The 25215-nt window shown below is 34.7% G+C and overlaps 2 protein-coding genes across 3 annotated transcripts in view; one reads left to right on the forward strand and one right to left on the reverse strand.

Annotated features, from left to right (window-relative positions):
- Positions 1-542: 542 nt before the first annotated feature.
- LOC143225015 (uncharacterized) lies at positions 543-6644 on the reverse strand. Of its 2 annotated transcripts, XM_076453664.1 has the most exons (4): positions 6518-6644; positions 4944-5089; positions 4450-4730; positions 543-3345 (listed from the first exon to the last, which is right to left on the reverse strand). In XM_076453664.1, exons 1-3 carry the CDS (start codon positions 6642-6644, stop codon positions 4482-4484), a joined length of 522 nt encoding a protein of 173 aa, XP_076309779.1. In that variant the 3' UTR covers positions 543-3345; positions 4450-4481. The 2 variants fall into 2 exon arrangements, with proteins under 2 accessions (XP_076309779.1, XP_076309771.1); XM_076453656.1 differs by having other exon boundaries at positions 543-4730.
- LOC143225011 (alkaline phosphatase-like) overlaps positions 6582-25215 on the forward strand; it is a 59442-nt gene continuing 40808 nt past the window's right edge. The window contains exon 1 of the mRNA XM_076453643.1: positions 6582-6959. Coding sequence (XP_076309758.1) covers positions 6872-6959 — 88 coding nt within the window. The 5' untranslated portion in view covers positions 6582-6871. The remainder of the gene's footprint in view (positions 6960-25215) is intronic.

Raw genomic sequence — 25215 nt, forward strand, 5'->3', positions numbered from 1 at the left:
CTGAACGATGTGAGATGAAAAGTGTGAAACTGTTGTAAATGAAAAGATGTGTACGACAGTTTTTAATTGAAAGTTGTGAGATGGATAGTATACAAATGTTGTGCCTGTAAAATATTATATGGACAGTGTATAACTTTTTAACTTGAAGTAAAGGGATGGATAGTTCTTGTAAAGCATAAGATACATTTACGATGGATGGCGTAAATCTACATTATGGAAAATAAAATACGTTTGCATGGATAGTGAATAACTGTTTAAACTGAAAAATATGAACGAATAGTGTACAATTATCTTAAATGAAAGATATAGGATGGAGAGTGAACTGTTGTTTAAAATGAAAGGTTTGGATGAATTGTGTACGACAACTGTTTTAAGCAAAAGATATTGTGTCACGTGAAGGGGTCGTGGACTGACCTGCGGGCAGACCGAGTGGGTTGAATCGATTTAGCTGTTGGAGTTTCGACTAATACTGCCCGCTGTCACGTGCAAAAATTATTTTTAAGTGAGGATGTCGTGGTGAAGGGAGATCATAGGCACTAACTCAAGCCTTTACAGTTCAAACAAAAGAGATTCGAACCCGAGACGTCCAATAAAACACTTTATTGATACTTTCAAACATTTAACTCTACACACGTATATACAATCTAACTTGTTAGGTTTATTATAGACAATTAGTTACTTCTATTACCACGGTGACCGTTGTTAAGAAATAATGGCATTAATAACACAAAGAGCTTGCGTATGAAGATATCTTCCTGTTTTTCCGTTGAGATTCTGACTGAAATACTGAGCTGTCTGAATTACTTAGCTGGCTAACTAACTAACTCTCTGGGCTTGTTTTCCAAGCTCTTTTATATTAGTAGAAGGGTGATTGTCGGTCTACTTAAAGAAACAACTGGTTTTCTGTTTTGCTCTGCGTTTATTTCGTGAAAAAAACTTTTACCAACACACTATTAAACTGTCAAACTTTGTTTACGAACTCCTACGTTCTCCAGTTAAGTACTAATCTTCTTTTTAACACGAGCTTGGTTGATTTAACTGACCACATGACCTCTTCTCTATACATGTAAAGTATTTCCTTCACCATCCGAGAACAATGGTCCAGTTATAGAGTCGTCTCATTAATCAAGGTCTTCAGGTTTAACATCTAGGTTTCTATATCTCCTTACAAGCTCGCTGACGTCTGCTTATTTAGTTCAACATTCTTGAGACATTTCCTCAATTTTAATTTATAACTTCGGTGACTTCCCACAACTCCGAGAGCGTCTACTTGTTCAATCTAAACACATAACTGAAGTCCTCTGTGATGCCTGTGTATTTATTTGATCTTTGGTAGCTTCAGTTATTCAACAACAGGTTAATTGCACTGTGACACATTTCTCAGCGTTTGCTTAAAGATATTATTTTCCTGCCTATAAACTTTATTGCTTTAAAAAAATACGTTCGCTTATACTGCACTCTGAGATTACTCACAGGGCAGCACGCTTGCCAACGTGTTTCATTCAAATGTTGCTATTTTCTAAACATCATTACTTTGAAAAATATGTTTACTTGTACAGCATTTTTCTCTGTTTATTGCTACAATTAATCATGCGGGGCATCCGCATACTCAGCGAGGCCTCAGTTGGTCTGACAGTTAACAGTGTTTTGTGTGACAAATAGTATTTTTTTCTATGAATGATATAAAATAGATAGTGTACAACTATTTTAATAGAAATATATTGTAAGCATAGTGTTAACTGTTTTAACTTGAAGATAGGGTATAAATAGTGTGCAACGGTATTAAGTGGAAAATATAAGATGAATAGTACGGAAGTGTGCGCTAACACTCTTTGTGTACAAATGGTACAGACACTCGTATTAAATCAATACAAACATGATCTAAATTTGCTTCTCTACAAGTCGTCAGAAGCTAGATATGACATAGTCATTCTTATCTCTTGTATGTGTGCCGCTTTTTAGCTATTCAGAGCGTCAAAAGTTGAAAACTGGCGTATAACCAAAACAGGGATTTAGTGTTTTCGTTCTTAGTCATCTTACTTCATCAGGCCTAGCGTCTATCTAGTTCTAGCAATAACTATAATTTCATTATCATTTGATTGAGCAAAACAGTTTCCACGATCTTCGACTATCTGTTGTATTATTATTCTATGAAAAATTTATAAAGCTTTAGAATACACCAAGTAACCCACATACACAATCTTAAGAACAAACAAGTAATGGGAAAAAAAAATCATCACTAAATAAAAGATGCTATATAGAGCTGGATACTGAATTAGAAAAGCGGACCAAACATGATAAGAATGGAAGATGACGTATCATGTAATCCAACTAATGATCATATAGCAGACTAAGCAGTTTCGACTTTACATGGAGTGTAAATGCTTTATATTGCTGGCTTCTTTATTCTCAAAACAATTAGAACCAGAATTTATAATCGTAAGATGTTACGCTATTATAAAATAGTGAGTCATAAAAGTAATATTCTAAACTTAACTAAAGTAAAGGTATAATTATGAAAGCCTAAATTCTATTCAAACACAAAGTGTTAGACAGATAAAGTTGGAAAGCCAATAATGTCTGGATTTTAGTCTCCATTTGAAGTTGAAGCATTCCAGTCCCAGTCTGCTTTATTATCATAAGCTGGATCAAGTGATATGTCCACTTCTATCCCTATCTTGTTTGGATCCTTTTATCGAGTTCAGCAACCAGTCTTACATTTTGTTATTATTTAGCGATAAATTATTTTATATATAGCTGTCGTAACTTGAAAATATGAGATGAATAGTGTATAACCCTTTTAACCTAAAGATATGGGAAGTATAGTATCCATAGTTTTTTCCCTGAAAGACAAAGGACGGATATTGTATAAATGTTTTAACTCAAATAGATAAAGGACAGAAAGTAATTAACTGTTTTAAATGAAATTTATAATAGATAAAGGACGGCAAAAGATCAACTGTTTTAACTGAAAAAATGTGGGATGGATAGTGTATAAATAATTTTAACTGGAAGAGATGAGATTGCAGCAGTTGGATCCAGACCAGTGACACTTTGAACAAAAACAAGAGAGCTCAGAGTTCAGTTTTGAGCTTCTCGGGCATTGGAGAAAGCACTTTTAGTATCCTTTCATGTAACAACAAAAACAGTAGATTTGTCTCTATCCAACTCATGAGCAGTATTAGCAGAAAGGTTAGCATCAGTAAAAACCCCTGCTGCTATGGTAAGATTTAAGTATATTGGAGTTCAGCTTGGTTATGGCCACCATCTTGAGGGAGATCACAGCTTATCTTTCTTGAAGATATGATGGCCATTTCAATTCATTCTGAGCTGGACTTGACATGACTAGATATACGAAAGCAAAGTTGAGTTTATGGTACAGTAAAAAAACCTTGTTAGACTTAGTAATTTACTAGGCATACTGAGCACCACTTACTGTGTAGCATTAGTTCAGTAAATGCAGCATAGGTATAAAATTGATATAAGTAGTTATAAGCCTAGAACATTAATAGTTAGTGATACTGTTATTATTGCTAGAAATTCAAAAGCTGAAAAGATTCTGTATCCTTACTTTTTGAGCATTCATATAAATTTTGTAGAGAAAAATTGGAACATCCTTTGCACTTGTGTGCATGACTTTATATTTTATTCATAATCAAGACCATAATTTCCGGTCTTTTAGATTTGTGTCATTGTTCCATTGTACAATAACGAGTTGTGATCTTAAAATTAGCCCTTACTTATAATGGATTATCCAATAAACAAAATACAGAATTATCGTGGTGTATATTCTGCATTCATAATCAAGTTTTCATAAAGATTTAATGAAGTAATTAAAACATACATAAAAATCAACGGCATAAAACTTGTAATTTTGTGGTGTTTTTTTGCTAGACTTAATGTTACTAACTATCTTATATATCTTATAGCAGGCAGGAATTTGTAATAATTAAATATACACTTAACAGTCTGCTTCTTTTGTTAATTACTCCTGATAATGTTTAACTACTACTGTTTTGATTAATTTAGTTGCAAAATATGCATTTTCATTTTGAACTGGTCATAACACTATGCAGCACAAATTTTGTTCCTGGATAGTATGCGTTATTTCTTAATTGCTTATGTTGTAAAAGTACAAAAAATGGCCATTATTCCCTTCAAACTTTGCTTTTGTGACCTGGATAATGAAATTTAGAAATTAACCTATTTTCATTCACATATGGTCTGAATAAAAGAACATATGAATCAATATTTACATGTATTTACACTAAAATTATACAAAAATGAACAAATCTGTTTAGAGGTGACTTGCGACTTGCTCACTTTCATCTAACAAATCCCACTCCTTGAGCCTAGATGTCAAAAGCTCGGCATTCAACTTTATTAGACCAAGATCTCTGATCAAGTCATTGAAGTCTCTTTGGTTGGGGTAGTATGGGTTTCACTCACCAGTTGCACCTCTGAAATTGTAATCTGGATCTTCAACGTCTACCTCCTCTTCTGATTTGCTGCTTTATCTCTGGAAAGGCAGGTACAGGGAGCTCAGAACAGCGTGGCACTGAGGTGATGGATGATGGAAGGTCCGGATACATGATAGCAGATGCATTCTTGCGCCCGATGTTTGGAAGGGTCCACCATGCAAAAGTATCAATTGCTTGTGTTGTCAGTGAGTTTACGCTAAATTCTTGGAATGGCGAACTTCCTGGCTCTCTTTTTCCCTCTGTACCATCCTGTAAAAGAGCAAAATAATATTGTTATTATAAAGAATAAAATTATTTCATCCACAACTAATGTGTAAGAGGTTCGTGCAAAATATCTATATGTGATATTTTTCGATACTATTGGAAATTTTAAAAAATAAGAGATATTTAAATGTTAAAAGGTCTAAAATTTGTATAATATAAAATCTTACTATTCAAGCAAGCAAAGATTGTCCGTCTTACCTTATAGAGTTTTTTTACAGTACTCGTAGGTAAAATGAGGTACCCAGATGTTGTCACAGTGTAATGTTTCGCTCTTATCTTGATTAATTGGCCACATATATAGTAGAATGAGTCTGGAGAATGCTTGCAGCTTCTTGATGCCATCTCTGATAAAATAAGATAAGTCTATGTGTTTACTTAGGCAGCTAGAAGTAAACTGAAGTAGTGAGTGGTGATTCCCTGTATATGTATTAGTATGGAAAGTTCTAGAAAACTCTAAAAGGTTCTTGAACATTCTCATAAGTTATACAACATTCTAGAAAGTTCTTAAAAATTCTTGTAAATTCGAAAAAATTCTCTATCAGCTACTCAGCACTGAATCTACCTGGAATGTTCTGTAAAATGGGTAAATTTTAAAATTTCATTACCCAGGTCACAAAAGCAAAGTTTGAAGAGAAAAATAGATCTTTTTCCATTTACTTTAGGCATAAGCAATTGGGAAATAACACTTTCTGCCCAGGAACAAGAAAAAGTAGAAATTTTATTACATAGTGTAATTAAAAATGAAAACGTAATATATTCTAGACTCCACGATAACCCATTAAGTTTGTTTTGTTTGACTGTGACTCTGCATTAACTTATCTATGTCAAATAATATTCTGAAGCGTTTTAAGTTTCTGAGAAAGGCAATGAATTAAACTGAGATTGTGCTGTCCAAGAAAAAAATGCCTCAGTTCAATATACATCTGAAAACTAAACTGGATTATTTTAGGCATTATCACAAGATAGCCGTCTCAAGTCTTCAACTGATATACTAAAGGGAACTCATGAAATCGAAGCAGAGCAAAGTGAATCATAAGCTACTGGATTCCCCATCTAGTCATGTTGAACACCAGGCCACATTCTTCCCTAAGCCTTAGATCAAAATTGTTATAAAGCAATGAAAACTGAAAGTATATGATATTCGAACCATTGACTCTGAGAGAAGATGATTTTATTAGCTGAGATATCGTGTCATGAAGGTCACCTCCCCTAGTTTCCGCTTATTGACTCTACATTTAATATCCAATGACGTGGAAAAAAGAGAGCTGTGGTGTTTGAATCATAGCAATTACGTGGATTAAACCATTTATTCGATCAGCAGAGTCACTGGTTTGAATTTTCGTTGAAAAATATATTAAATTCACCAAGATTCTAATAAAATAGGTTGGTAATCAAAATATACTGAATTAAGAAAAGAGGAGGACATTCTAAATGTTCAAGATATCTTTTGTAGTACAATACTTATGGAAAACAAGGAAAACATCATAAATCCAGTAAAACCAATTGAATAATTTTGGTGTATTCTGAGTAACAAAAATAATTATTAACTTGTGTACCATACACACAAAATGTTATTGTTTATGCTTCGTCGCCAAAATAGTTTTAATCGAAAACGAGATCGCGATGTGAAATACTCCAATAAGATTCGTCAGTTAATATATTCTTATTTCACATTTAATGAAATAATTACCACCAGCCATTTCATTGTAGGATTGCCTCTGTAACGTATAATAGACACTAGTCCTAAGCCTTTAGTAATGAAAAAAACTAACCTTCATACAATTTGTTCCATTTGCGAGCTAACTGTCTGTGGTAGTAACTAAAGACACCCGAATAGCCCGGCGACACCCTACCACAACGGTTTATCTGGCCACCCAATCCCAAGGTCGGAACGATCATCAATCATAAGAACAGGTCTAAAGGAGATACACTAAGCAGCGGTACACCTACGTATTCACTGAGCCTGCGGGGTTTCAAAAAATAAAATAAAAAAGCAAGCTGTGGACCACATAGTCCTAAATCCCGATAAGAAATAAGTGGAATAGTCTGCTCATGTGAAACTTACTTTAGAATAGGCAGCTTGAAGTTTTAGCAAAACATTTCGGAGACTATTAAACTTGAAAACGATGGCTTTAAAACGGTCTATTTGGCTCATTTGCTGTCTTTTTTTCCATCAAGTATTGCAAGACGAATGCGCTTTATATCAGAAAGAGGGTAAGTAACTTCCTACTTTGTAAGAGATGATAGACTGTGTGTAATTAGTGCCAGGTTAGCGTTGAATGGACAACTTTATTTGGTACAAAACTCAACGTCAACTAAGTAAAAAATTGTCCATTATTTTTTATGTACATAACAATTACTATGTTATATCTCTTATATAATAACTTGAAATAAATATTTTAAATGCAAAAAGATACTAATAATATAAGTTAGTAATAAAAATATACTGTAAGATGAGAACATTCTTAATGTTCAAGGTAAGTATATTTTGTAATACAATTTTTATGGAAAACATGCAAAACATCATAAATGCAGTAAAACCAATTGATTAGTTTTGGTGTATCTTGAATAACAAAGATAATTACTAACCCTTAATTACCAAAAAATATAGAATTATGATGATATATATCAGCACCTATATCACGTTTTCATAAATATTCAGTAAAGTGGAGAAAGAGTTGTGGTATTTAAGACATAGTAATTACGTGAATTAAACCATTTATTCAATTAGCGTTTCAAACAATTTCTTCCATTTGCGAGTTAACTCTCTGTGGTAGCAATTAAAGACGCCAACGATATTAGATATTAAAAGGAACTCATGGATCCGAAGCAAGGAACACATTTTTGCGGCAAAATGAGATAACTCAGTTTCGGTACAAAACTTAATGGAGCATTTCCAGCGCTACAAGTAACTCCTGCTGGACCGAGTGTTATCAAACCTTGGGCCACCCGGAAGTTATTTCTTTATAATATGTAGTGAGATTTGTTGCATTTCAAAACGTATCATGCACGATTTCTAGGCTTCATAAGGTCTTCAGTTAATATATCATAAAGTATTCTATGCAAATTTTCATTATTTAGTATTTTATTGTGTTGGAGTTCAACGAGAGAACGTTTTCTGTATGTTGTCGCTAGCAGTACCAACGTTATTCTCACACACGTACGTTTATTTTCAGTCTGCAAGTGAATGAGTTTTCTCATCAGTATAGTCTGTATTTAAGCGACTGAATTTCAAAACAAGCCTTCTACAGACATTTCTCTTACTTGGTTTTAAATAACAGCACAAAAATAAAGCGTGCTTTTAACTTCTAGTTTCGATTATCGCATGTTGAATATATACAGTTTGGTTAAAAGTGGAAACAACTGTACTCGCATTTCACCTAAGTCTTGCTTCACAATTCTGGATCATACGGTTAAACTTTTTTACCTTCATCCTGTTTATTTTCTTTGCTTACTTACGTTTTTCGGTCATTAAACTTACGTTTGATTTAGTGATAATTATTTTTATATATTGTCATTACTTCTGTCTGAGTGTTTGTAGTTTCTTTAGCTTGAATTCTGAACAAAAAGTAACAACATATTATATTTAATGTTTGTCGTTGTTGTTTAGATATTTTACAGATATTTATTTGACTATACTAACAACATACTTAAAACAGCAATTATTCAAATCTCCAACTGAGTCTTCTTGTATAAGGAGATTATTTTAAAATATTATTTGCTTGTGTTGCTATCACAGTTAAGCATTCTGTTTAGCTCATTTATAGTCGCCTAGGATAGTTACGTATATAATATTATAAACACTTTTGGCAAAATGTCAAGCTGTTATTAATCTTCCTTTAAAAAAATACAGTTCTCCCAGTTTTTAACCCAACTTACATGCTTACATTTTTTTGCCATGATGCCTCTCTCCCTTTGGGCACTCAACGTCAAGGGCACGGTTTTATCTAAATCAGGGGACGTGGCATCCATAGAAAAGTATCTTGGACGATTTGGGTTATATAGATAGCCATTGTATAGCTTACAATAAAGTGGTCCTATAACTGCTAATCATGACAAAGAACTTCGCAGTATATCCAACAATAAGCTCACGAGAATGATATTCCTAGAAACATTTTTTTTAATTTAGCTTTGTAAAAAAACAAAAACAAACTTTAACTTTTTACACGCCAGTAGATCTATTTATTTATTTTTTCTGTGGTGGTAAAAGAAGTTTCAATAAACCCTTCTGGTATCTTGAAACTGTAGGTCAAACTGATGGTTAGCAGTGTCCAGGTTTCGAGATGTCATGCAGCAGTGCACACTCCGTACTTTTAGCTGTAAGTGCACTATATAAGTGACAGTTAATTCATTATTCTATCCAAATAGCCATGAAAAGCCTTCATGGCGGCAAGGGCATATGATTAGTCATAGTTCAAGGACCAGTTTACCTAGAAGCCGTTCTGATTAAGCATAGTTTATAATGGAAAAGAAAAATAGTCGCAAATGAATTCGAGAAGAATCAATGAAACCTTTAACTAAGACACAGACCTGAGAATAGTGTGTTTAGGGATTCATGTTTCCATAACAAAGGTCCTACACACCGTGTTATTTTCGTTGCATGCACTTAAAATATGTTCTCAATACTAGAAATTTATATAAATGTAATAAAGACACAAATATTTTGTCTCATTGATGGGTAATTTACGGTTTTAAAAACATACATTTGAAGAAATTTAACCAATGTAAATATCTTCTCTTATTAACAGGTAATTCAGTATTCATAAAAATACAGTTAAAGAAATTTGAACAGTGCACAAGTTATGTATTCAAACCAATTGCAGATTTAAGAGCTGACAACCACTGCAGCTGGTTGTTCTTATGCTTCTCTTTATGTAATTAATTTTTCCTTGAATCGATGTTGTTAGATGGTAAAACAGTCATGTTATGTTTCGTTTTACTACATAATTTATGTATTTTCTCATTGCAATAAATATAATCAATTTGTATACGAAAATATTTTATATCAAAAACACGCTATTAAATTAGAAAACTGTCCTCATTTCAATAACATATATAGGCCTGGCATAGTCTAGTGGTGAAGGCATTCGGCTCAAAATCTGGAGTTGCAGGTTCATATTCCCGTCGCTAAACATGCTCACCCTTACAACCGTGGTGGTGTAATAATGTTACGGACAATCTCACTATTTATTGATAAAAGACTAAACCAGGAGTTGGTAATGGGTGATGTTGACTAGCGACTAGGGATGACTAGCATATATAGCCCTTAAGTAGGTTTGGGCGAAATTCAAAATAAACCAAACTAGTTGCTCTCCAGATAAATAGTACTATCAAGATCACTGTTTTGACGAGTTTCTATGGGTATGAGGCTGGACGAGATATAGTGTTTAGTACACACACACACACACACACATATATATAGTTTGTTATAAAAAATCAAGCTGAAACAAAAATAAAACACGCTGTACCACTTGAAAAAATTCCCAAGGTACAGGCTATAATGTGGGATATAAAATGTACCCTAGGTTTTGGAGGTGACTGTAGGATACACATTGCGGTGGGGATACACCAACTATCAGACTTAACCTCTGTTCACCAGTCACACATAGAGAATAATTAAATAATGACATAAAATAAAATAAGCAAAGGAATAGAAATAGAAACTAGAAGAGCGAAAATGTAGGTGCTCAAGCTCACAACTTCCGACATCTATATCACCTTTCACTGCTTGCAGACAGTTGTGGGAATGTGACTGCTCTCCAAAGAAAATGAAAAAATAAATAAAAGTTGAATTTAAAAAAAATAAAGTACTGCCACTTGGGGATAGGTTAGTTAAATAAACTTGCCTCTTGAAGTTAGCATTCCAGTCCCCATTATGGTGGTAAAGCACTAATTAGTAGCCCAGTACACGAATTATACTAGTATGAAAGGTCCCAACTACTTATTTAAACTGAATAGTATAACTCTCAACCACCACCAATTAAGTCTACTGTAACTTTCAATTTTCATACTCTAAACAAGCCTTCATATGCGGTAAGGTGTTCATCTACATAAAGTAGTTTCAAGTTGCTTAAATGACTTTTATTCACAACTGAAAATAGTGGCCAGAAACTCTTAATAAAATTTATTTATATTTATTTAACACATTATTATATTTATTACAGAATATTTCAATAGTTTTATTTAAAATTTATTTATTAAATCCAGTAAATATTAAATATTTGGGCCTGCATAACCAGATGGTTAGGGTGCTCGACTCCTAACCTGAGGGTTGTAGGATCGAATCTTTATTACGACAAACTTGTTCGCCCTTTCAACCATGGAAACGTTATAACGTTACGATCAATCCTACTATTAGTTGGTAAAAGAGTAGCCCAAGAGTTAGCGGTGGGTTATGATGACTAGTTGCCTTCCCTCTAGTCTTACGCAGCTAAATTAGGGACAGTTAGCTTTGCACGAAATTCAAAAACGAACAAACCTTTTTCTGTCTGTTTTCTCAAAATTCCTACTGCCTGGTATGTTTCCAATTACCAAATCGTATAGTGGTTCCTAGATACCCATGGCTTTAAGGTCTTTTACATAATATGAAATATCCACCATTATTTTCTCTATGGGAAACGTTCTCACTGTTTCATCAATTAGCATGCACAGGCACTTTGTTTGTCATCTGGCTATCAGATACCAGACTGGTTCTCACTGCTGCAATACTACATCCATTACAACTTTCACTTTCTTGTCGCGAATATAGCCTTCACCTATTGGCATACTGTAAGTCGTTGACACCTCTCTATATCTGTAATATGCTACAATCACTATTAGCACTGTTGATAAATTTGCTAACTTGAGCCAACCATTAGTCATGCGCTGATCACTCATTGAAATAGCACTTCCTTCTCGTGCTGAATCTCATGTGTTTTCTTGATTGCGTTTATTCTGGTAGCTGTATCCATGGTAACAGTCACTTTTTTTCTTGCTTCTTACAAGCAGTATCTGTGTAAGTAGATCCAGCTGATTTATGTTGAGATTTCTGCCTTTGCTTGTTGGTGGTAGATTCACACTCGTACTAAGTGTGCATAGCATCTCTTTTTACCTTTTGTCTGTTAACCACCTGTCACCTGTGGTAAACTCCTTCTCCTAGTCAGCTACCAACTTTTTCAGTTGAAATTGGTTATTCTTAGACTTCCAAATTATAGTTTCTCCAGGTGCTTCCATATAATGTTCTGGCAGCTTGATCATTTCATGCACGATTTTTTGTGTGCCCTTTCCTTTAGGAACAGTAACACATCAGTTAAAAATGTGCTCATGAACTCTTCATGTGCTAATAGATTTTCCAGTCCTTCAAAAGAAACTGAAATACAGTTTCTGTAACGTTAGGATTCACTTTTCTGAATTTCTAACGAAAACCTTCTTCCATAAGCTTATGAACAAGGCGACTTTAATTTGTCATAGTCCATGACCTCCTATGACGTCGTACCTACAAATACTTGTAGACCTCTTCCTGTGAAAAGTGGGCTGCAACAGACTGCCCAGTCACCTTTGTCCCAGTTCTAACTTTAGGTGAATCTTTCATACCTCTCCCAGGAAAAAAATCCATGTCGTTTTTATATTCATCAGATTTGGACAGCTTAGATAGGCTAGCCCTGACCCCATTTTCATTCTTAGATAAACCCTTTCCTGTTAAGAGAACTTAGCGATCTCTATTTGTACTTTATTCTTTAGTTTCTAGTCTCTCCTTCTACCCATCCCTTCTTTCTCTCTTTGTACTTTATTCTTTAGTTTCTAGTCTCTCCTTTTACCCATTCCTTCTTTCTCTATTCGTATTTTATTCTTTAGTTTCTAGTCTCTCCTTCTACCCATTCCTTTTTTCTCTATTTGCACTTTATTCTTTAGTTTCTAGTCTCTCCTGTCTTCCATTTCCTTCTTTCTCAATTTGTGCTCTTATTCTTTTTCTCTCTAAATCGTTTTCTTCTCTTAGTTTTTCTTTCACTCTTTTCTATCTATTTCATGTTTCGCGATTACAAAAGGTAGAATAGAAGAAACCGATAACTATGGGATTTACAAATTTCTTGTATCTGTGGTCATGTTTATATTGGTCAAACGTGTCGAAATTTAAAATTGAGGATTAAAAAATATAAAAACAGAGGTAGAAAAATACAAAGTAAATTAATCCGTATTAGCAGAACATGTGACAAAAATATGTCACGGACTGGAGTAACACTAAGATGATAAAACTGGTAGAATTTAAAATTGCCTTAAATATCAGAGAAACTATTTAAGAAACAACAAAAAGAAAAACAAAGATATCGTATTAAACACGAAAGCTGGTCCAGATCAATAAATATTGAAGTTCTGAACAGATGTTGTGTAACTCTGGGTGGTTTAAGCCTAGATGGAGTTATTGGTTTGTAAATGATTACGTGGGTATATAAGTCCGAACCATAACACATACGATACTTAAACATATGTAGTGACTTTTTGTAGGCAAATCCCTGGTTTTAATAACTGTTTATTGCAGTGATTCTCAACCTGTGTGCCGCGAGAGATTGGCAGGTGTGCCGCGGTGTTTTCGAAACACATTCAACTTTCTTGGGATTTTACAAGCAAGTCGAACACATCAGTTAATAAAAGCTACTATAGAGACACTCTGAAACCTTCCAAAACATTCGATGGTTTTCATTGGACTCGAGCACTGAGAAGTTCATACTTAAATTTCATTCTCGACTGCAACGGTTTGACTGTTAGTTCAATTGTGGCGCAACAAGCGCTTCATACGTCATAAATGATGCATCAAACAATTAAACTGCTTTCTGGAACACGTTCTCATTCTGCGGTAAGCTACAGCTACTACGCTGTAGGTAGGAATTTTATATCATCTGCATAACTTCGTGTTCATCGTGTATGAATTAGCTTTATCGTTTATCCATGGACAAATATTTAAGTAAGTCTGGTGCTGCAAAGGAGAATGTGTTGAATCAAAAGCAAGAAATCAAACGAAAGTACAAAAACGAATACATCGAATACGGTTTTATCGTTTTGGAATCGGAACATACTCAACTACCATTCTGCCTACTCTGCAATGCAGCTTTATCGAACGAGACGCTTGTTCCTAGCAAACTGAAGAGACACTTGGAAACAAAACATTCAGCTGTGAAGGATAAACCAAAAGAATACTTCGAGAATCTCGCGGCTCAACAACACGAACAATCAAGAAAGCTTGTGAAGTACATGAAGCTGCCAGAAAAAGGATTAATTGCAAGTTATAATTGTTGGCAAAACGCAAGAAAGCGCATACGGAGGCCGAATCAGTCATTGCGCCAGGGTTAGCAACCATCGTTGAAACTATGCTTGGAACGGATGCCGCCAAAATGGTTAAGCAAGTTCCACTGCCCAATGACACAATTTCGCGCAGAATTTTAGACTTGTCGTCGAATTTGAAGGATCAAGTTTGCGAACACTTCGAAGCGCCTGAAGATGAATTGTCTCTTCTATGGTCTCTTCAAGTTGATGAATCTACTAATGTTGATGGAAAAGCTCAATTTCTGGCTTTTGTTCGATTCATAAAAGATGGAAAAATCGTGAACGAATACTTATTTTGCAAAGATTTAAAAAGTACAGCGAAAGGCCAAGACATTTTCGAGTTGATGAATGAAAACATTTTGCTCTTCAAATTACATTGGAATAATTGTGTCAGCGTTTGCACCGATGGCTGTCCTTCAATGCAAGGAAAAAAGAAGGGATTCGTCACTCTGGTGCGCCAACAAAATCCAAACATTAGGATTGTTCACTGCACAGAGAAGCGTTCGCCTCCAAATCTTTGCCGAAAGATTTGCAGTCTGTTATGAATCAAGTTATTTAAGTGGTGAATTTCATCAAGTCTCGGCCACTTCAATCTCGACTTTTCTCTCTTCTCTTGAGGCGATGAATTGAGACTACAAAAAAGCTACTGTATCACACTGAAATTCGATGGCTTTAGAAAGGAAATGTGTTAAAGCGTCTTGTTCAACTAAAAACTGAAGTAATTTCTTTATTGGAGATTGAGGAAGCAGGTTTTGAATTTTCTTTTCATGATGAGATCTGGTGACTGAAGGTTAAATTTCTCTTCGACTTGTTTGACAAATTAAATTATCTGAACTTAAGTCTCCAAGGGCCATCTGAAAACATTATTACTGCAACATCCAAACTGAAGGCCTTCGATGAAAAGGTGACGCTGTGGAAGAATAAGATCTCGAAAGGAGTCCTTGATTGTTTTCCTTCTGTTAACAAATGTCCGTCAAAGAAGAAAATTGTCCCTCAAATTTGAACCATTAAGCGACAGTCCGCTCCAAAACATCACTTCCCGTCACTTGCTGTCGACGAATCTAACTGAGTGACCTATCCATTTGGAATCAACGAGACAACAAATCTTACAACTGAGGAGGAAGAACAGATCATTGATTTACGAAACGACAAATTTTATCAGTCATTGTTTCCCGAAAAGAGCTTGGATGAGTTTTGAATCTCCATTAAAAATTCATATCCTGCAATCAGTTCAAAAGCAGTTGAAGTTCTGCTTTCATTTACATCTTCGTGGTTTGACGAAATTGGATTTTCAGCATTGACTGAAATTAAAACCAGAAAGAGAGAGAGGCTTCTTACAGTCGATGATGAAATGCGAGCTTGTTTGTCTACATTAGAGCCTGGCTTCAATTTGATTTGCTTTCGGAAGCAGGAACAAGCGTCACATTGAAAACATATGTAAAAATAAAAAGTTTTAATTTTTCTGCTATACCACAAAATCGTTAAAAAGCCTTAGAACGACACTCACGGCCAAAGCAAGCGATAGTATTGTCAATGTGAAGATGACATTAATATCGCTTGCTTTGGCCGTGAGTGTCGTTCTAAGGCTTTTAACGCTTGCTGTATAACGTGTACCTAAAAATATCGTTAAGGCCTTCCAGGTGTGCCGCGAAAATTTTCAAATTGTTGTAGTGTGCCCCAAGTCAGAAAAGGTTGAGAACCACTGGTTTATTGAGTATTGATTTAAATACATATATTCCTTTAATTGTAAATCTAAATATTATGTTCATAATTTTCATAATAATAATTAAGTTGTCTTAACGTAAGTGATTATGTTAACAGTTGTTTTTGAAATTTGGCTTTCCATTCTGGTTATAAATTTGCACACACAAGTAACGTAGGTCAGAAGTATGAACTTTAACTTGTTCAAAACTCTCACCTCAACAACAAAGTGTGTGTTTCTTAGAATCACATCCCCTACCACACTTTTTTCTTTTTAAAGTATATCTTTTTTCTCTCTTTGTAACTTGAAAGCTTAGCTAAAGTGCATAAATGGACAGAGAACAAGCGTTTACAAAAGTAAACAGATTAACCAGTTACGGATTTAAATCCGTGAATGTTTGAAATTTAGGAAATGTAACATTCTTGAATAAACAGCACACAACTCTTGTCCGCTGTATTGAACTTTCTATATTAACACCGTGAGCAATGTAGATGTAGATGTCCTAACTGATACATTTTAAAGCTACGTACCTAATAAAAATCAGTCAAGACTTTTTATTTTTATTGACATTTAAGAAATTTTAGTATTCCTTACAAGAGATTAATTAATATAAAAAATATTTATTTACACATTTTTACTGGAGTAGTTAGGTGAGGGAACTTTGCATTACTGACTCATAGATAAAAAATAAATAAAAGAGATACTCAAGCGATATTACAATAAACATAAATACTCTTAATTAATTTCTAAACTTATGCACTCTACAGAACAGGCAACTTAGAGGTAAACATAATAAAACCAAAATGTACCTGAAATAAAGTACAAATAAATATAATTCTTCAAAATAGCTAAAGACAAAGAAGTCTGCAGTGAGCTGCTATTTAGATAAACTGGTTACTCTGAAATCATAACTGGAGCTAATTTCAAAACTGACCAAGAGGCTCTTCATAACTGATTAAATCACGGCTAATTAACTTGGTTCATGATATCTTCGTACAAGATCCGGCATAACCAGGTGCTTAAGGCACTCGACTCGTAATCTGAGGGTCGTGGGTTCGAATCTCCCCTCACACCAAACATGCTCACCCTTTCCACCGTGGAGGCGGTGTGATGTGAAGGTCAATCCCACTATTCTTTGGGAGTTGGTGGTGGCTAGTAATGGTTAGCTGCCTTCCTTCTAGTCTTACACTGCTAAATTAGGGATAGCTAACGCAGATAAGCCTTCGCGTAGCTTTGTGCAAAATTCCAAAGAAACCAAAATATCTTCGTAAGTAATTAAATGCATAGTATCTTCATAATACCACCATAGTAGCCACCAAATCAAACAAAGATATGAAAAGACAGATATAGTCTACATTTACAAGCCGAAGGGTCTGGTGTGAAAGCCAATATCAAATTTGCCAACTCAAATTAGAAATACAAGTAAAGCTAAAAATTAGAAGTTATAGTTATAGGCTCATGATACTAGTATATTACAACTATCTCTTCTTTTCTATTGGCTTGTCATCAAACATAATTTAAATTAAACTGCCAAATACAATTCTAATGCATGTATATTGTAATTTCAGTATGTCTTTTTTTTAATTTCGCGCAAAGCTACTCGAGGGCCATCTGCGCTAGCTGTCCCTAATTTAGCAGTGTAAGACTAGAGGGAAGGCAGCTAGTCATCACCACCCCACCGCCAACTCTTGGGCTACTATTTTATCAACGAATAATGGGATTGACCGTCACAATATAATGCCCCCACGACTGAAAGGGCGAGCATGTTTGGTACAACGGGGATGCGAACCCGCGAATTACGAGTCGAACGCCTTTCTAATTTTTTATTAATTTTAATTTAACACGCTTGGCCATGCCAGGCCCAATTTGAATATGAAGATACTCTTTGTTTGTTTATCAATTTCACGCAAAACTACACGAGGGCTATCTGTGTTAGTTGTCCCTAATTTATCAGTGTAAGACTAGAGGGAAGGCAACTAGTTATCACCACCCACTGCTACTCTTTTACCAACAAATATTCACCGTACATAATCACAAGTCGACGTCCACACGTCTAAATCAGTAAAAATGCGAACATGTATATCCATATTTACACCCACCCCCCAAATACACAGCAGAAAAATGACGGGATTTGAACCCGCTACTCTTGAATCACAAGTCGAGCGCCCTAACCACCTGGTCATTCCGAGCCGTGAATATCAGTAAAAAATATCTAATAAAAACCTAAACCATTTAACTGAGTTTACCAGTCTAAACCTGTAGCGAATAAATTACTCACTAAACAAAACAAGCGGTACTTGAACTTGTTTTAGGCAGGATTAGAGTAAATTAATCTGAGACCTTTTTTTCCCATTTTATTAGCTGTATTTTTGTACATCAGTGTGGGGTGCGCGTAAATCCGATTCAAATTTATAACTTATAAGGATCTCTGTAATCCTCACCTCAAACTGGGTAAAACTGAGCTTGAACTTGGGTCAATGGTATTGTGGTATCTACATTACCTTTTATTTGCTTGTACATACTGATCTAATGTGCCTGGATAATGGCGGGGCTAGAGGTAATGTTACTGCTCCAGCGTATTCTTAGCTACTTTGTATGTACTTGTTTGTAAAACCACAGGGTAATTTATCCAGTTATCACAAGGTTCAGAAAACTACCACTTAACATATGTTTATGCACGGAGTGCAATTCCCCCATTTTGCACATCCGTCAATTATATATTTCATTCTTTGTAGCACTGGTATTAAATAGCAAATTAACCATAGAGTGTGTTTTTGTGTTAGCTGAGGCAAGCGTTGTATCTCATCAAGCAACCTTAAAGAGGTTCTGGCCAGAAAAGGTATTCTTTCTATAATAAAGTGGAGCTTATGACGTCAATACTGAGCTGGCAAAAGTAATTTAGAGTGAGAGGCGAATAAAACTTTCTCCTCCATATCAACAGTCATTAAGTGACAATAAAAATCAATGATGAAAATGTACATCTTAAGCTGAGAGATAAACCTTTCCGGTACATTGCTAAAAAAGACATTGGCGAAAAAAGAAAAAGTTTGGAGCTACTCTGACTGAAGTTAAAATAGAGAGGAGAAAAAAGAGTATATTCAAGTAAGTAGTAAAATGTTATAATGCATCTTGTGTTGATTTAATTCTATCTTAATGTTGGCCAAATTGTATAAAATTATTGCAAAACAAAATACACAACATGCAAGAATTCATTGAAAGTCAAACATTAATATCTTGTATGATTAACATTATCAGTAAAACATTTATAGCCACTGACACAAAGCATTAATTTATTAGCAGTATTAAAACATCTTGATACTGTCCCTGCCGATAAAATACACTAATTTTATTCAAACTTCTCTTCTTTTAAAACGCAACAATAATTAAAATGTTTATTTTTATTAAATACAAAGTTGAATTGTAAGGATGAAAAAACAGCTGAAGAAACGACATAAAACGTCGATTGGTTTCCAAATATTGTTCCTTTTCATGATTTTAATTTTTAAACAAATATAAAAGCTGTGACTGTTTTACTGTTGGAATACCATCATTTGTAACAGCATTTATGGCCTAAATTGTTTGTTACAAAGAACCCCTAAAAGTACGATGTTATTTGACCTCAATTTTGTGCTTTTAAAAGCCTTCAATAACAAATGAAACAAAAAAGTAAATAATTTTTGATGGCCTTGTGTATGAGGTGGCACACCAGAATAACGCAGTTCACAGGCAATTCATGGTTATGGAAACCACAAACGTCCCACGCACTATTGTAGAGTTACACTTTTTTTACGGTGTATCTTATATCTCTCATGTTTAATTAAGAACCAGACTTCCTTCTTTATTTTACAGCCTTGACCGATAAAACGCATTCTATGTGAGCTATTCCTTCAGCTGTTATTAGTCATACTGATACCGTCTCCTCCCAAGCACTGTTGGTAGATGGTAGTTTTTTAAAACTAAAAAAACTAAGTCGTTAAGAAATAAACATGAAAAAGTCAATGTGTATTCTTTGAATATTGTATTTCATTCACGTGGAATAAATTTTACACTTCTTCACGAATACTTAAATTTTAATTACATCTAAGGATTTTTAGTTTAGTCAAAATATTTAGATTTTTGGATAATGGAAATACACTGTTTTGCAACATTGCTTTCGTAACATTTTAAATTTTAATTACAATTTAGTTTTATTAATTCGTAGTATGCGATATAACCTAATGCTGCTTAATAAGAACGATATGCGAAGACTGGTTAGACCTATGGGATAGCTCAGGATTTCAAAGTGGTGATCCCTGCGATACATCGGAATATTTCCCGTATTTCAAGTTGTGGATGTGTTATAAGAGTGACAGACAATATCCTAACGTTAAATTGGGTTGTAGGGTGTTGTTGATTGGCTGAATTCCCTCTGTCCTGTAGTTTAAAATTAGCTTTGCCTTAAATACAAAATACAAACATAGAACCACGTGAAGTGTCAGAAGACTATATGATTGTCATTAAATATTTTCGGTCATCGAATAAGCTAGTACAGTAAATGCTGAAACAGAAATATATGAAACGCGATCTAACTATACAAATACGTTTTCAAGAAATTCTGTACATGAAACAACACGTTGAATATGATAATATGATATAGGCATCGATCGTCCTACGCGGAATGCAGGCGGCAGTTAGAAAAAAAAAGCATTCTGGAATAGTGCTGAATATCTTTGTAGCTGAATTTATTTTTACTATTTTACTTTTAATATATATCATACTTTATTGTAACAGAGCCAATATTTTACAAAGATCAAACTTAGGATTTAAGTTATAACTTCCAGTTGTACATATGTACTAGCTGGCATAACCGTTCAACGCACGAGGATGATGTGAAAGCAGGGAGTGAGACCCGAAAACCGACGTAATTTTGTTACTCCTTGGAGGATCCCCAGACAACATGCCAGGTTATGTGACATATACGAACTTTTGTCAAATCATGGTTTAGAAGATATATATATATATATTTGTGTATATTTATATGATTGAATGACGAATAACATATAATATGACCTCGCTATCCTCATGGCTATTGTTGATGCCCCGATAACATATACAGAATTGTTTCAATGAAACTTTAACCATTGTTATACACTGAGAAAATTTAGGGTCTATAGATTATTTCTGCACAATAAAACTTATTTGATAGTTAGATAAGTGACGTAATAAGGAATAAAGGACACATGTATTCTGAACTTTAGTAGAATAATAGAGGCAGGATTGAGCTGTTTGTTTGTTAACTTTTGTGCAAAGCTACTAGAGGAACATTTGCGCGAGTCATCCCTTATTTAGAAGAGATAAGACTTGATGGAAGGTACCTGTTTAACGTCACTAATCTCCAGGTCTTGGGCTACTCCTTACCGTCACATTATAGTACCTTCACAGCTGATAAAGTGAGGGAATTTGCAAGTGGAAGAAAGATAAAAATGGTTTAGAAATCACAAATGCTTGTATATCACATGTTGTCCAATGTAAAACATTTAAACACTCTCTTAAGACCTACTTTAAGTGTACACTTTGTTTCTGTTAAAAGATTTACCAGTTGAAGCAGGATATGTTTGTTTGTCTTTGAATTTCGGGCAAAACTACATGAGGGCTATCTACAATAGCCGTCCCTGATTTAGCAGTGTAAGACTAGAGGGAAGGAAACTAGTTACTATCACGCATCGCCAGGTTTTGGGATACCCTTTTTACCAACAATTGACTTGAATGGAACAATGGAATTGACCGTCACATTAAAACTCCTCCACGGCTGAAAGGGCGAGCATGTTTGGTGTAACGAGTATTCGAGCCCGCGAACCTCAGATTACGAGTCGAACGCCCCAACCACCTTACCATGCCGGCTTGAAGCAGGAAAGATATTTATTGCACACGTCAATAATATATACTATTGATTCGGTATTGTTTTTTCATATTTCTCTGTTCATTACCTACTGGTGTGTTAAATAATTACTGTTTATCTGGTGGAATGAATACTCCAATATTTTATAATTATTGCTGTTGTTGTTTTTTAAATTAAGCACAAAGCTAAATAAGGGGCTATTTGCGTTCTGCTCACCGCGGGTTTCGAAATCAAGATTCTAGCATTGTAAGTCCGAAGACATGCTGCTGTGCCAATTGAGGGGGGGGAGCTATTATGATTAAAGACACCAAATCAAGCACAAATATATGAGTTATAAATAAAATTATTACCTAAAATTTAAACAAAAAAAACTTGTTTATTGTCGGATATACAAATTATAATAGCTATGGTTAGAATATTTTACGTGGTTAACCCTGGTGAAATGTACTAACCATAAATATTATACCCTGTATATCTAAAAATAAACAGATTTTAAATTTTACGTAACAGAGTACTTTCTTTAATTATTTACAGTTATTATTGCTACATTGTAATATATAAATCTGTTGCAGTTCAAATATATGACACTCTAAACATGAAGTTCCAAACAAAACTGTGCGTTGATTGTTAAGTAGTTATGATGACACAGGATGATAATTATATCAAATAATGCGATATTGCTGTAACAAAAATATTATTTGGTTAGAAATTTATTCTGAGTTGAAAAGTGGTACAATATATTTTACATCATCCTAAAACATCTTACAGTCACAAGATGCCAAAAAATGAAATCTCAGACTTGAGGCATTGAAAGTACTAATCAAACATTGAACATTAAATATTAACCTCGATAACATCACCATGTAAACTGAATGACTAGATGCAGTTTTAATAGATCAAAATGAAACATGTAAAACTTGCTGACAACGATATTAACATTCGGAATCAAGTTGCTCAAAATTAATGAACTTGCACCACATTGGTCGTTAAAGCAGAGACTTTAGAAAATAAATGAATTGAATTTTGTAACGAATTAACACATTTTTAAAGCTATGCCTGAAATTTCTTTAAAACAATTTAGTCTCAGAGAAGTTCTAAGATTTTGAAGATAATAAAAAAGACTCATACTCTTCTCTGATATAGGCATATTAAAAACGGCAACAATAAGAAAGTTTGCTCAACAATTATGTTAATATGTATCATTTAACAGGATATGAATGATTTCTCTTGTCTCTGCACATTATAGTGGTAGGTTTTGGAAAGTTGAATCAGTTCGTTTAGCACTAGACCAATAAAATCTTCGACAGGAGCACATCGTGAACGTTTTACTTTAGCTGTAACTGCGTCCACTAATCAAATACATGAAGTCTAGATATAAAGCGATGATATGTTATTACATACCTCTGATAACTAACATTTTTTCTAATATTCAGATTTATGTTTCTTCACCATTTGTAGGCTCAGTGGTATGTCGGGGGGCTTATAGTACTAAAATCATGTTTAGATACTGCGGTTGCCAGATTATTTAAATTTATGCTTAAAAACAATCAAGTTCATATTTATATGTATTTTAAGCTACATTTTATGTGTAGTGTTCTAAAACTCTCAAAATAACGAAAGTATACTCTTCAAAAAAAGAAACGGAAAAGGCAAAATATGAGACAAATTGTTAACAAGTTTATTCCGGGTAGTTATGTATGACATGTGTGAAACTTTGCACATTCACTGCTGAACATCCAAAGTCTGCAAAGGCGAAGTCCACGCTCACTAGTTGACGTTTAACGTCACTCAACGTCAATAACGAGTATGCCCCCCGTAAGCATCAATAACTGCTTGGCATCTCCTGCCCATGGAAGATGAGATGACGAATTACATCCTGTGGAATGGCTGTCCACTTGCAAAGCTGCTGCAAGTTGAGGTAGAGTCTGCGGTTGAGGTTGTCGCCGTCACAGATGTCGGTCCAACTCCTCCCAAAGATGTTCGATGGGGTTTAAATCTGGTGATCTTGAGGGCCAGGGAAGAACGTTGATGTTGTGGTGTCTCAAGAAGACAGTGGTGAGTCGGGCTGTGTGAGGACGGGCGTTGTCATGTTGAAAAACGTCGTTGACGTTCACCATGATGGGTTGCACATGGGGTCTAAGAATCTCGTAGACGGTTGCGTACGGTCTGATCGGAAATCCTACGCAGCCCTGGTATGATTTAGGCAGTAGACGTCGCAGTGGTGGTCCTATCACGAAGGTGACGTAACCGGATGTTGCGATCTTGTGCGGGTGTGGTCACACGAGGTCTGCCAGATCGTGGACGGTCACAAGTTGATCCATGTTGTTGGTGAAGATTCCATAGCCTTGTGATGGCGCTTTGGTAAACATTCACAGCTCTGGCAACATCTGATCGTTATTCGCCTGCTTCCAAGCGACCAATGGCGTTGTTGCGTTGTGCTTCAGTCAGTCTTGGCGTAACTGTATTGCGTGTCGGTGGTTTAACACTGAGCTATGGAACCCGAGAACCCGTCAAATCTCTCAAAAAAATTTATTGGACACGAATGCGTTTTGGAGAAAAATCCGATGTTTTTCCTCCGTTTCCAAAGTGCACAACTTTTATTGTCATTTTGATCTGACAATCAGTGCCTTAACACGTGTAACATCACATACTCTGAGCTTGTAACGTTATTACATATATTTCTCTTTAAAATAACAAAAATATCCATTTTGCGTTTCTTGTTTTGAAGAATATATATCAGTCAAGTTGGCCTCGTGTTCGATGGTATAGATTTATTAATAAATTATTAGTAATAGAAACGTACATGGAACACATAATGTGTGGGTATCGTAACATCATTATAAGTAAATTAGTCATATAATACCTTGGTCGCTTTTTGGTATTCTTTGGCGAAATAAATTTTCCGTGGGGAGTAAAGTTACTTCTGTAACCATGTACCTGAGGATTTAGTTAGGAATGTACGAACTGGTGAAAATTAAGGAAAATGCAGGAGCGCAGCAAGTGGAGGCGAGACAACATTCTCTCGCTTGAAGTGAAACAAAGAAGTAACAATCTAATACATCCATCGTATAAGGGGTTACAGTTTTGTTAAATGACTTTCGATATCACCACTGCAGATAGTGTTTCATCACTGCTTTTAAACTGGTTGTAACAGTGAAAAAGTAGAAATCGTGTCATATCAAATAAAGATAATAAAATATTTTCAAAGAATCATAACTGACAAAAAAAATTGTTGATTCATTTTGAAATGAACAAAGTTCGACACTGAACCTATTCCACTTTACTTAAACATATTTAAATTTAGTGTGTTCCGTTTTTTAAATACTTAAACATATTTAAATTTAGTGTGTTCCGTTTTTTAAATACTTAAACATATTTAAATTTAGTGTGTTCCGTTTTTTAAATGTAAAGATCAAAATTTCAAGTAAGAAAATACAAATATATTATGTGATGGGCATAGCAATCCATCTTGTTCTTAAAGTCAACAGAATTAAACAAGATGCATCCTAGAAAAAGACAAGATAAGAACTTAAATACAATTCAAAATAGAACAAAGCATTTCATACTTCCAAATGGCATACATACTTCAAAAC

Source organism: Tachypleus tridentatus, chromosome 1 (genome assembly GCF_004210375.1).
Source record: "Tachypleus tridentatus isolate NWPU-2018 chromosome 1, ASM421037v1, whole genome shotgun sequence".
In the NCBI taxonomy this organism is placed as follows: Eukaryota; Metazoa; Arthropoda; class Merostomata; order Xiphosura; family Limulidae; genus Tachypleus; species Tachypleus tridentatus.